General features: G+C 42.5%; 1 protein-coding gene across 3 annotated transcripts in view; it reads left to right on the plus strand.

Annotated features, from left to right (window-relative positions):
• The window catches only part of SRPX (sushi repeat containing protein X-linked), a 178,416-nt gene that overhangs the window by 43,622 nt on the left and 120,703 nt on the right, over positions 1 to 14,091 (plus strand). For all 3 annotated transcript variants that reach the window (XM_073013812.1, XM_073013811.1, XM_073013813.1), the window contains 3 exons: positions 3,767 to 3,958; positions 6,081 to 6,257; positions 13,253 to 13,379. In XM_073013812.1, the coding sequence (XP_072869913.1) occupies positions 3,767 to 3,958; positions 6,081 to 6,257; positions 13,253 to 13,379 (496 nt within the window). The remainder of the gene's footprint in view (positions 1 to 3,766; positions 3,959 to 6,080; positions 6,258 to 13,252; positions 13,380 to 14,091) is intronic.

A 14,091-nucleotide genomic window follows, 5' to 3' on the forward strand; every position in this document is an offset into this window, starting at 1 on the left:
ATTCGCAGCAATCCACTCCCCAGCAGGTATAAAAAGCCTAAACAAGAACCTTCTATGCAGACTCAGGTAAGTAGGTCCACAAATATTTCTACTGGTGAAACATTTCTCTGAAGTTTAGGGAAACCTGGGAGAAATGAAGGTAAATTGAGAGATGCTTTCGCTCTGAATCTAGTTCCTCTTACAGTGGAGGAAGAATTTGAAGAAAAAAAAAAAAAAAAGGTTAACAAAGTTCCACTGTGGCATTTTGCCCTGGAAATTTGTCCTAATTCCTGGGATGAGGACGTGGCCCTTGTTTGTTGTGATGTGTCTCAGATACAGGAGAATCAGGGTAGGACTGGACAGCTTTTGGCTGGAGATGTCCTTCAGTTGTTTTCTACATAAGTCAACAATATTTCCAATATAATGACTGGTGCCTGGTGCTTATGTCCAGGTGTGCTTCCCACCACCTACCACATTTGTTTGTGACATCTGAATGCAAATACTCATTCCTACCTATAGTTTCTATCTTCATAGCCTCAGAAATTAACCAATCAAGCAAAGCACCAATATGTTAATCAGATGTTTGTGGTAAAGAAATGTTCTAATTCACAAAACTTCTTAACGATTTATGGGTTTAGATTTTTTTTTCTTTGAGTCCCTTGTTGAAAAATCTTCCTAAAACACATGCACGCACAGATGACCCTTCACATCTACAGCAGGGGTTGCCTAGTACCCTCAGGTCATTGTTTTTCACGTCCATCCTCACCTCACAGCATTGCAAATGTGACAGGTAGACCAGATGGCCAAAATGTGTGCTTGCCCTAGAACTTACCCTGAATGTTTAAGAATAAATTTTCTTGGGGCATTGTTTCTATTGTCAGTTAAATTGCTTACTGGTAGCAGTCATTTCAGTATGTATATCAAAACATCATGTTGTACACTTTATACAATAAAATTTAAGTTTTATTTATTATTATTATTATTTTTTGAGATGGAGTCTCACCCTGTCACCCAGGTTGTAGTGCAGTGGTGTGATCTCAGCTCACTGTAACCTCCACCTCCCAGGTTCAAGCGATTCTCCTATCTCAGCCTCCCGAGTAGCTAGGACTACAGGCACACGCCACCACGCCCAGCTAATTTTGTATTTTTAGTAGAGACAGGGGTTTCACGATATTGGCCAGGCTGGTCTCGAACTCCTAACCTCAGATGATCCATCCACCTTGGCTTCCCAAAGTGCTGGGATTATAGGCGTGAGCCACCGCACCTGGCCAAGTTTTTTTAATTTTAAAAGCTAGAGGCAAGCCATTATTAACTGAGGGTTTAGTTTTAGATCCTGAGGCCCCTGCACAGTGTCCAGCACAAAGTGTTTTTGAATTAAAGTAAAATAGGAAAGAAAATTAAATGTAACCAACATTTACGACGCTCCTGGTATGTGGCAATCATGGCTTTTGATTATTTTGCTTGGAATACCATCATATATTCATACTGATTGAGTGAATTTGTGATGTATGTATAAGCAGGTCATATCTATACATACAGTAGTTCCCCCTTATCTGTGGTTTCACTTTCCAAGGTTCCACTTACCTTCAGTCAACCTCAGCCCAAAAATATTAGATATTTTGAGAGAGAGACAGTACATTCACATAACTTTCATTATAGTATATTGTTATAATTGTTCTATATTATTATTAGTTGTTGTTAATCTTTTACCATGTCTAATTTATAAATTAAACTTCATCATAGGTATGTTTGTATAAGAAAAAAAACCAGTATATATAGCGTTGAGTACTATCCCAGGCTTCAGGTATCCAATATCCTCCGTGGGCAAAGGTGGGGTACTGTATATCACAAATATGTGTAGTACATACAGATTATATCTGTAAACCCTTAGAGGAAGGAAACTTTATTCAAGGAAGTTCTTTAGGCCTTGTGTGAGCTCCTGCAAGTTTATATCCACATGGTCAAATTTAATCAGCTCTAGTTAAGCCTTCAGGTCATCACTTTTACCTAGAAAGTCCAGGGAAGATTACTTGAGTCTTGAGTTTAGGACTCACTTGCAGCTGTCTGCAAAACATTATATGATGAAAGTATTAACCAGGCCAGGCACGGTGGTGCGTGCCTGTAGTTCCAGTCACTTGGGAAGCTGAGACAGGAGGATCACTTGAGCCTAGGAGGCCGAGACTGCAGTGAGCGATGATCATGCCACTACACTCCAGTCTGGGTGACAGAGTGAGACCCTGTTTCTAAAAAAGAAAAAAAAAAAAAAGAGAAAGTATTAGCCAAAGGAAATGTGAAGGCAAAAGTAAAACAGTGGTCTATGCATAAGACGTGGCCAGAACTGTTGGTTTTTGTAACTGAGAGGCAGTTGGAGGCATATCCTCAGAAGAGAATTCCTGGGAAAGTAAAACAGGGGTCTGTCCTCCTTCCTGGCCACATGATGGCGGTCTTACCTCACTCACTGACAGCTCAGGTGCTGGGTTGGAGTGATGAGCCAGGCAGCTGCAGGGAAGTGGCTCCTATTCATGGCATTGAGAGCCTGGCAGACTTTAGTGAACTCCTCACTGTTCCCCATCGATTGTGGCACACTGGGGCAGTGGCTGCTGTAAGAACTTATCCACCAAGGAGTTAGTGTTACCCTTACATTTTGTGGATCTCAAAGATAACATTTCAAAAGCACAACAGGGAGGTTCTTATTTATTCATTTCATCCTAGCTGTGCTTTGGGCAACTATGAGACCAAAATCAAAACACCTGCAACTTTGTCATCTGGGGAGGGTGTCACCCTGTTACCTCAATGGGGCATAACTGGGGACACTTCCCTATGGAGAGCAATGGTTCTTTGACTTGAGGCCAAATTTATATATTGTTGCAAAAACCTGGAAATTGTAGCATCATTTAGATTAATGCCAGTATTACAACATTTTAGAGAGAATGTGCATACAGCTTAGAAGAAATGCAAATTAACCAATTATTGAATCCCCGCCACTATGTATGACATCAATTGCTCTTGAAAGAATTATTTATCGGCCGGCGCGGTGGCTCAAGCCTGTAATCCCAGCACTTTGGGAGGCCGAGACGGGCGGATCACGAGGTCAGGAGATTGAGACCATCCTGACTAACGCGGTGAAACCCTGTCTCTACTAAAAAAACACAAAAAACTAGCTGGGCGAGGTGGCGGGCGCCTGTAGTCCCAGCTACTTGGGAGGCTGAGGCAGGAGAATGGTGTGAACCCGGAGGCGGAGCTTGCAGTGAGCCGAGATCCGGCCACTGCACTCCAGCCTGGGCGACAGAGCGAGACTCCGTCTCAAAAAAAAAAAAAAAAAAAAAGAATTATTTATCTAAAAAATAAAAATAAGAAATCTTGTGTATCTAGTTAAGGGAAATACTAAAAAAGAACAAGCATTTATTGAACATACACTATGTGCTAGGCACTGGGCTAGCTGCTTGATATGCAATTTTTATTTAGGCCTTATAACAGCACTATGGCATAAGTATAGTTATTGATTCAGAGAGGTTAGCTAACTTGTCTAAGATCACACAGTTAGTTATAGAGGAACTCAGATTCATGTTCAGATATATCTGACACTTAGTCCCATGATGATAACCTCCCTACCCAGAGACACCTAAGAAAACATGGGGCACTAATTGAAGGTCCACAATTTGGAATGTAGCCAGCCTAGGACAGTGAGAGTAAGGGGACACATTTTCTGAAAGTGTCATTTCGTATTTATCTCCTCTTTTGTTCTGCTACTCGCATTTATCTCCTCTCTTGTTTCTGCTACTTGTAGATACCCCGTGGTGCTCCCCCATCAAGGTGAAGTATGGAGATGTGTACTGCAGGGCCCCTCAAGGAGGATACTACAAAACAGCCCTGGGAACCAGGTGCGACATTCGCTGCCAAAAGGGCTACGAGCTGCATGGCTCTTCGCTACTGATCTGCCAGTCAAACAAACGATGGTCTGACAAGGTCATCTGCAAACGTAAGTAGGCCAGCTCTGTGTTGGGTCCTCAGGGATGACCAGAGGCAACGTTCTTTTGCTCCAAGATTGAGGATTTTCACTGAACATGGATGAGGAAAATTCTCTTTATGAGCAGGGGGACAACAGGGGGTTCTAAAGATATAGTGGAAGTGCAATGGCTCCTCTCAGAGAGAATGATATGATCAGCTGTTTGAGAAAAGGGGAGAGAAGACTATTGTTCAGAAAATGAGTTACATTTGTTCAGTTAGTGCTGGATCCTGAAGAGGTGTTGGGGGATTTAGAAACAAATAAGACACACGTGGGTTCTGCCATGAAGGGGTTCTAGCAAGGCAGAGGTGTCATCTGAGAGATAAGTACAAGAAGGGTACTAAGTCAGTAGCAGATTAAAGAAGTGCTCTCCCGGCCGGGCGTGATGACTCATGCCTGTAATCCCAGCACTTTGGGAGGCTGAGGCGGGTGGATTGCCTGAGTTCAGGAGTTCGAGACCAGCCTAAGCAACACGGTGAAACCCTGTCTCTACTAAAATACATAAAATTAGCCAGGTGTGGCAGCATGCACCTGTAATCCCAGCTACTCAGGAGGCTGAGAAAGGAGAATTGCTAGAACCCGGGAGGCAGAGGTTGTAGTGAGCCGAGATGGCGCCGCTGCACTCCAACCTGGGTGACAGAGGGAGACTCTGTCTCTTAAAAAAAAAAAAAAAGAAAAAAAGAAGTGTTCTTCCAAGGAGTGGGGCTTAGGGAGGCGGGAAAGAGTCACAGAAGAAGTGATGCTTATTTATGAAAGTGAGCGTGCCTCAGGGGAGAAGATTAGAGGAGTAGCGTTTCAGGGGCTGGCTTTTAGCTTCATGACAAGTCATATCTCATTTGGAAAACTGCAAGTGGTACAGCATTGTTGAAGCACACTTTAGATGTCTTTGGTATTCAAAACAGCCACCACTTTTTGGGCACTTATGGTTTGCCAAGAATTTCACATACATTTGATTCTTACAGTAACACTATCAATATGGGTGCCATTATGTTAATTTCATTGTCGGGGAAACTGAGGTTTCAAGGCTGCAGCCATGTCATCAAGACTGTGCAGACTCTGCAACTGGGTGACTGTAGTGGACAATCTGCTCTACCCAGATCTCCTCAATGCCTTTTCCTAGTTGTGTGTATCCAGTACTCAGCTTCTGAGTACTTTGCTCTTAAAGACTTGCAGCTTCAACCTATTCAGAAGACTGCTCCTTCAGACAACTGCTCCCGCTCTCTCTCTCTCTCTCTCTCTCTCTGCCTCTCTCTCTCACTCTCGTTCTCCTTTCACAAGAGAGAGCATCTCCTGCGAGCAGCCTGTAGCTGCCCAATGACTGACTGGTAAAGAATTATGAAAGCCCAGCTTCCTTGCCTGGGGGCAGGGCAGAATGAGCTGTCATTCACATGCCAGAGCTTCCCTGTGGGATCAGGCTGCTGCTGACTTTGCCTGAGATCTCATGTTGCCTGGCTTTCTCCCCTTCCCTGTTCTGCTTTCCTCACCCCCTCACTAGTCTCCCTGGGAGCACTTTCTTACTAAACCTCAGGCACAGAAATCCGTGTCTCAGAATCAGCTTCTGGGAAGCTCAACCTAAGATAGTGGCTTAACTGCGTTGCCAACCCAAGCCAGTGTGACATGAAACTTTGTCTCTTCTGTGTGACATAAAACCATCTGTTGTTTCTTAAATTCCATTTTATTTATTTATTTATTTATTTATTTAGACAGAGTTTTGTTCTTGTTGCCCAGGCTGGAGTTCTATGGTGCAATCTTGGCATGCCGCAACCTCCGCCTCCTGGGTTCAAGCCATCCTCCTGCCTCAGCCTCCCGGGTAGCTGGGATTACAGGCACGCACCACCACGCCTGGCTAATTTTGTACTTTTAGTAGAGATGGGGTTTCACCATGTTGGTCAGTCTGGTCTCGAACTCCCGAACTCAGGTGATCCACCTGCCTCGTCCTCCCAAAGTGCTGGGATTACGGGTGTGAGCCACTGCGCCCGGCCTTGTTATATTTAAATTAACTTTTCACCCCATGCTTTCAGTTTCTAGACTCTGAAACGAAACTCTATAGACAAAAACTAAGAAATGCTGAATATCTGATTTTTCTCATTTTCAGAAAAGCGATGTCCTACCCTTGCCATGCCAGCAAATGGAGGGTTTAAGTGTGTAGATGGTGCCTACTTTAACTCCCGGTGTGAGTATTACTGTTCACCAGGATACACGTTGAAAGGGGAGCGGACCGTTACATGTATGGACAACAAGGCCTGGAGCGGTCGGCCAGCCTCCTGTGTGGGTAAGAAGACGCCATAGCCCTCAAGAGGCACTTGCTTTGGGAGGAGCAGGGGGTGTTCGTATCGTGGATTGTAAAGGGAGCATCACTATTCCTCCTGTAAGGCCTAAGCATGCAACTTTGCTTTCAGTAGCATCCCTGGTTCTCTGGCTCAGCCCTAGATCTAACCTCAGTGTTTATCCTGGAGCTGACTTCATAGCTGATGGCTTCCATCTGACTTTTGTCTTTTTCTTGGTTTGCTATTGAGGCAACTGCAGGCTGGCAGAGATGTGGCATACACCTGCCGATTTTAGCTCAGGGGCCTGAGCAAAGTTATTGACACTATAGGGACAGTCCAGTAGAGAACATCTATGTGTCTTTCAGCCCCAGTGTACTTCCTTTGTCATTGACTCTGGTGGTCAGTGAGCACTCAATTTGTTCAGCTGGAAGGGATTTAGATATTTTGCCTCTGGGTTTGTTGGGCAGTGAGTGGTTCCCATGGTGTGGTCCTGGGAGCAGAAGCAGCAGTAGCATCCCCTGGGAACTGTTTAGAAATGCAAATTTTCACCCACCCACCCCTACCACCTGCTGAGTCAGAAACTTTAGGGGTCAGACCCAGCACTTTGTTTTTTAATGAGCATTCCAGGGATTGTGAAGCACTCAAATAAAGAGCCACTGACCTAAGGCACTGCTTCTCAAACTTTACTGTGCAGTGAAGTCCTCTAGGGACCTTGGGAAAAATGCAGATTTAAATTCAGCAGGTCTGGGGTAGGGCCTAGGATTCTGCTAAACGATGCTTTAGGGCAAAGTTTCTGAACCTCAGCATGATGGACATTTGGGGCCAAATAATTCTTCGTTGTGGAGCCCTGTTTTTTTGTTTGCAAGATGTTTAGCAGAATCCTTGGATTTTATTCACTAACTGCCAGTAACACTGCCCACAGGGGGCACCTCACAGATGTTGCTTTCAGTATCCTCTCTGTGATTTGGTATGTGCATAGCTCTTCAAAACAAACCAAAAAGAAAACTGAATCTACTCCCTCATATTGGAAGGGGCAGAGGTGATGGTGGGAGGAGAGAAGCTCTAAAATCTTTCTGCTAAGCAAGCTTTGGCAGAGTACTCTAGGGATCATACTGTTTAAATTTCCAGATTGTGTGCAACAATGGAAAGAAAATGCTGATTGTTCTAAAAAAGCAATAGCATGTCTTAAGCTGGACCAGATGGGCCTGGAACCTTCCCAGAGGGAGAGAGAATGAACCCCGAATTCAGGAGATTCATATTACAGTTTGTCAGGACAAGGTTCAGGCATATTTGGGAGAAGGAGGATTATACATGCAATTAGGTAGGGGTGACAAAAAGGGGTAGAGCGATCCACGAGAGAGCCTAGAGCTCCCAGGAAAACAGAGAGAAATGGGCAAAGCAAGCAGGCAATTATTTCTTTGATTTTCCTGACAAACAAGCTGAGGTTTGTCCCCAGTGAATTTTATTCTAGGGGTATCATTTATTTTTTGGCTTTAATATATTAAAATAGTTTAATGAATTTGTTTTTGTGTTGGCAGGAGTAGGGGGTCCTTGATCGTAACTGAGAACTTCAACTTATTTTAGGAGCTGACACATAGTGGCTAAGTAGTTCCCAGATTTCCACACAGCCTTCAACAGTCTTGGCCAGAGCTGTGCTGAGTGGTGAGAAAGTCGTCCCAGTTCTCTTCTAGACTGCAAGGGAAGAGAGAAGACTGGGCTTACTTTTGACTCTGAGGTCGTCAGTTCTGTGGTCTGGCTAATTTGAAGGTGCCACAAGTTAAAATTAATTCTCTTACACAGACCATACTCTGGCAAGGGGCTGACATTCATGGTTATTTCAGAAACAGATATAGATAAAAATAAGTCAATGTAGGAGGAAAAAAAATACTGCAAATTGCAGGAGGGTAAACTCTTTGAAGAGCCACAACATCCATTGATCTGGAAGAAAATAAACCTTAGAATGTAACCACTATTGTTTTGAGGGGATATTTTTCTTTCTTTCCATTTTTAGTTATTTTTGGTCATGTTGGCATTTAGATAGAGCAATGGATAGTTGAAATCGCAAGTCCTCATACAGAGACCATATTTTGAGTAGACACATCATCTCTCCTTTAGACCAACACTTCTTCCTAGGCCAAAACAGGAAGGAAACAAATTAAAGATACTTTAAAAACCATGGACAATGAAAAACCAGCAAAGGTCTTTTGACATGCAGAGAGTATCCATTTAAAATTACTTTAACAAAAGACAATGTACAGACTTCCCTATTTGACTTGCTGAACGGATTGTAATAAAGTGACCAGACAACACATTGAAGTTCTAATTCTCTATCAAGGAAAAAATATTTTTAAATAAATATATATGCTCCCTTATTTTTTTGTTTTCTACAGAGTAGAATAGGTGGAGATTTATTAACACAAATGAAATTCTGGAATAAAAAATTTCGGAGATGTAATATATGGAAATTGATGGCATATGTTTCTCGTGTCCCAGCTGTCTCACAGCTGGTTTACCCAATGACCCATAGGAATGGGATCATTGCATTATTGCTGGGCTGTATTGCGTTGTTCCGTTGATGCAAACGTCAGTAGGGCTAAGAATAAATGTATCCATGCATTGTTGCAAATGATGTTAAACTGTGCTAAATTCCTCCTGTACACATTCTTTTGCAAACTTTCAGAGACTAGTTTCAGTGTCAAAACAACTTGATTGATTGAGATACTGATTCACTTTTTCCCTTACATGATTTGTTAGTACAAACAGAACAGGTCAACTTTTAGTGGCCCTCTCTAATATAAGTGTATCACCAATGAATTTTTATTTGGGCTTCTTTCTTGTGAAGATGTTGACTTTTAGAGATGAGGTCTCATTATGTTGCCCAGGCTAGCCTCTTGCTATGTCATCCAGGCTGGTCTTGAACTCCCAGGCTCAAGTGATCCTCCCACATCAGCCTCCTGAGTAGCTGGAGCTACAGGCATGAGCCACCACACCCGGCTATGATCATGACTTTTAAATGTGGATTTCATTGCCTCCCTTCTTGCCTCTTTTGTCTGTTTTGGAAAGTTCTCTGGATTTTTGTATGGTGCCAAACAGAGGAAACCACTTCCCAGGGCCATCCACAGAGATTACACTCTGGCTGGGGGAAGCAAACAACTGGGTGACTTTTCAATGGCCAGATCTGTTCTGTATTTGGCAGTCACTCGCTTCCTATACCCCCTTGAAAAGAACTCTTTCTTTCTCTGTCACCAAACTCAAACTATTTTATATTTGCATCAGTGGTCTGTTGCTGCACAACAGACCACCCAAAACTTAGTGGTTCCAAACAACTATGTTATTGCTCAAAGAGTCTGTGGGTTGGAAAGTTGGGCAGAGCTTTGTGGGGACAGCTTATCTCTGCTGTGTGTGGTAATGGCTGAGGTGACCAAGTAGAGCTGGAGGATTCAAGATGGCTTCACTCACAGGTCTGGTACCTCAGTTGGGAAAAGTTGTACTGACTGGGGTCTGGCTGACTCTCTCTCTTTCTCTCTCATTTATAATTTCTCATCCCGACTACATGGCCTCTCCAGTCAATTGGACTTCTTTAGATGGCAGCCGACTTTTAACATAGTGAAAGCAGGAGGCACCAGATTCTTGGAGGGCCTGGGTCTGGAACTGGCACAGGGTCGCTTCCCTTGCATGTTATTGTTATCTGTTGGCCAAGACATTGTCCTTTTGAACCTCTTCCTTCTTTCCACTACCTACCTGGTTAGATGTGTCAAGGATTTCCAAGTAAATAGTTCAGCTTCAGCTGGGCGCTGGTGGCTCACACCTGTCATCCTAGCACTTTGGGAGGCTAAGGCAGGCAGATTGCTTGAGCCCAGGAGTTCTAGACCAGCCTGGGCAACATGGCAAAACCCTGTCTCTACAAAAATAAATAAATAAATAAATAAATAAATAAATAAATAAATAATAAAAAAAATAGCCAGGCATGGTGGTGCACGCCTGTAATCCCAGCTACTTGGGAGGCTGAAACGGGAGGATCACATGAGTCTGGGAGGTCAAGGCTGCAGTGAGTTGATATTGTGCCACTGCACTCCGGCCTGGGTGACAGAGTGAGACCCTGTCTCAAAAAAAAAAAAGGTCCAGCTTCTTAGATAAATAGTAGTTGATACAATGCAATATATTTGTTTCTCATATTTTATATGTGCAGAGAAAACTAGAGCACAGAGAAGGGAGACAGTTTGTCAGATGTCTCCAATGAATAAGGCAGAGAGCAGAGGCCAGAATTTTCACTGAAGGTTTCCAGATTTTTAGAAATTGCAGGCATCCTAATTCAACAGGGAATAGTAATTATGTTTCTATAGTAACTTTGTTCCTTTCATTCATGGAAATGTATAACTTATAAAACGCTATCGGGGCCAAATCTGGGTAATAACAGACTTAGGTCTCTGGGGCATCAGCTGAAGGGCAGACCAGCTGGTCTCACCAGCTGAGAGAGAAGGCAGCTGCTTGAGAATGTGTCAGGATCAAGTCCTGTGGAGGCTCTTCAAGGGTTCATGGGGAAGCTATGACAGGCCATCACAAAACAGTATGTGTGCAAAAGTTGGCGGAAAACACTAGGTCAGCAGCAAGCAGACACACAAAAGGGTTTGGTTTATTAAAATAACTTCAGAATGTGTAATGGCATTTAAAAATCCCAGACCACAAAGAAATTCCAAAGGAGAGGAAATGCTTCTTCCCAATCTACAAATGGGGACGCTAATAACACTGCTTAGTCTAATGGATGGTTGTGCAAATTCAGTAAACTAATATAGGGAGGATGCTTAGCATGGGGTGGGCATGTAGGAAGGATTCCTCCGACATTAGTTATTATTTGTAATGATTTATTTCTTCTTGTTTCTTCTTTGGAAGAACACTGTTTCTGAAAAGCTTGGCCAGTTCAGCTGATCATGATTAGCTAGAGATAAGCTGGCTTTGGGAAACTCTGAGATTCTTCACCCAGATAACCTATCTTGGAGCCTGTGTGCTTACACTGTTAGTACATCTAGATACAGAAAACAAACAACAATGTATCACCCAGACATTTAGTTTACCTGACAGAGACTAAGTTGCTTTTCACTCTGACCATGCTGCTCCAAGAAAATACGGTAACACAATGTAGTTTTACAGTGAAGTCTATAGGCTAATAAATATACTTTCTATAATGTAATTGCCAGCTCTATTTGACCAGCAGGGGGCAGTCATTATATACTTGTCTTTCTGTGAAATGTTCATCTGAATTATGAAAGTTTGTCTTCTCTCACCTGTTATAGTAAAAAATTAAATTATTTTTCAAAAAAAACTGAGCAACTGAGAATAGACATCTTGAATGCACTTGAGGCAGCCTCCATTTCATCATAGTATTTGTATACTTTATTTTATCAATTCTGAGAAGCATATTTTTTCTACCTTTTAATATCCCCGAAATACGGATGCATTTCACAATTAGCAGTGACTTAGATTCAACAAAATATGGTGGTTATTCAATTCAGGATTGGTGCATTAAGGCTGTTAAGTTCACACCCCACTGAAGCATGACATAGAATGAAAATGAATTTGGATAGCTGAAGGCAAAATTGTTTAATAAGTTATTCATAACTTCTTACCCTAAATCAAATGAGAAATTATTAGACAAGACACAGGAGAAAGTATATAAAGAATTTTACTTGGTGCATTTAGTCTCTCAAAGACATCTGTCATTCAGAATCAAAAGGACATTTAACTTTCATTAAGGCCGTAATAGCACTTAATACTTATCAGTTGATATGTAAAGCAACGTGAAGCTGAATGTCCTGAATTTGCTATGCCCTCTTTAAATACATTCTCTACCTGTTCAGAAACATTAAGTAGAATTTGCAGCAATTTGAACTTCCTCTTGTGATTTCACTTGAGCTATATAAGATGAAATACAACCCAGTGTAGAGTTGACATCTTATTTACTTCGAGCCCTCATTAACCACCCATCCTTGTTATCACTATCAAGGCAGAGCTCCTATGACCACGTAGAGAAACTACTTGAAGAAATTTGGGAGGCTTTTGGAGGTCCAGAGCCACAGTAAAACTGCTGTCCCAGAACACAAAACCATAAGTGTAGTTCAGTAGCAGTTCAAGGGGAGAATGGACCCAGATAGACCATTGCCTATTTTAAGATATTAAGCAATATGTTGATAATAGATAGCAGAAAGAGAGAGAGAACTTGTTCTGGTGGCAAGTGCTCTGACTTAGATTATAATCCACAGTGCCATTATCTACATGTGTGATCTTAAATAAATCACTGAATTTCTTTGAGCCTCAGTTTGCACATCTGTAAAATGAGAAAGTTGGGTGGCTCCTCTATACCTCCATAGCATTCACTTTTACCTTGCCTGGGGCATTGCCATTTTCTACCTCATGTTATATTTCATGTGTGGTAATGTAATCCCCCCAATACATGGCAAATTCCCTGAAATGTCAGGAGCACATGATTCTCTTGCCTTTGTGCACCCCCAACCCCAGCAGTTGGAATGAAGCCTTGGGTAAGATTGGTACTCATGAAAAATTTGTTGCCTTGAATTGAATCTGACTAGATGATAGCTAGAGTGCCTTTCTCTAATATTCCATGATGCTGTCCTCAAAGCAGGAAGTACTCACTAGAACCAAATGACTTCTAGTTTCAGCTGAGTAATTGCCATGTGGCCATCAGTAGGCAGAGTTTGGAAGCATGGGGAGGAAAGGCTGTAACTAATGAATTACCCACAGGACACCTCGCAAGGCCAGTTGATTGCAGGTTTAGCCCTGCACATGTGAGTATTTAAACAATCTTCAAAACTTAGCAGGAGAGTAAAAGCATTATGAAGGGAGAAAAGGGGAATATATAGGGTGAACAAACTCTTTGAAAATGGAGAATACCCAGAGGCTTTGGTATTTTAAACTTTGGGTGTTGAACCCCAGTTTGACTAGATATTTCTTGATGATGATGAGAATGTTTTGGTTATATTTTCAGATATGGAACCTCCTAGAATCAAGTGCCCAAGTGTGAAAGAACGCATTGCAGAACCCAACAAACTGACAGTCCGGGTATCCTGGGAGACACCCGAAGGAAGAGACACAGCAGATGGCATTCTTACTGAGTAAGTGAAACTTGGCAGATAAAATGATGTTGTCTCTTTTATGTGAGATGTTTGCTACCCAGAGTAGGGGAGTGTATATATGCTGGTCTGTTTATGCTTTCAGATGTGGTCCCCATGGTCACTACCTAATATACTATATATGTCACCTATGTATTTGTTGATTACCTGTCTTTATTATAATATGTTCACTGCTATGTCCTTAATGCCCAGAACTGTGTCTAGCACGTAGTTAGCACTCAGGAAATCCTTACTGAAGGAAAAAAGAGAAATAAGGGGTGGTGAATGATGTGATTATTATGCATTGTATGCCTGTATCAGAACATCTTGGCCGGGTGCGGTGGCTCATGCCTGTAATCCCAGCACGGTGTGAGGATGAGGCGGGTGGATCACCTGAGGTCAGGAGTTTGAGACCAGCCTGGCCAACATGGTGAAACCCTGTCTCTACTAAAAATACAAAAATTAGGCAGGTGTGGTGGCACACACCTGTAATCCCAGCTACTCGGGAGGCTGAGGCAGGAGAATCGCTTGAACCCGTGAAGCTGAGGTTACAGTGAGCCAAGATTGTGCCACCGTGCTCCAGCCTGGGTGACAGAGTGAGATGCCATCTCAAAAAAATATAAAACAATCTCATGTACCCCATAAATATATATACCCACTACATACTCACAAAAACTAAAAATAAAAAAAATTTAAAAGAAGGGGTGGTGAGAAG

The sequence above is a fragment of the Chlorocebus sabaeus genome, chromosome X, assembly GCF_047675955.1.
Source record: "Chlorocebus sabaeus isolate Y175 chromosome X, mChlSab1.0.hap1, whole genome shotgun sequence".
Classification (NCBI taxonomy): Eukaryota; Metazoa; Chordata; class Mammalia; order Primates; family Cercopithecidae; genus Chlorocebus; species Chlorocebus sabaeus.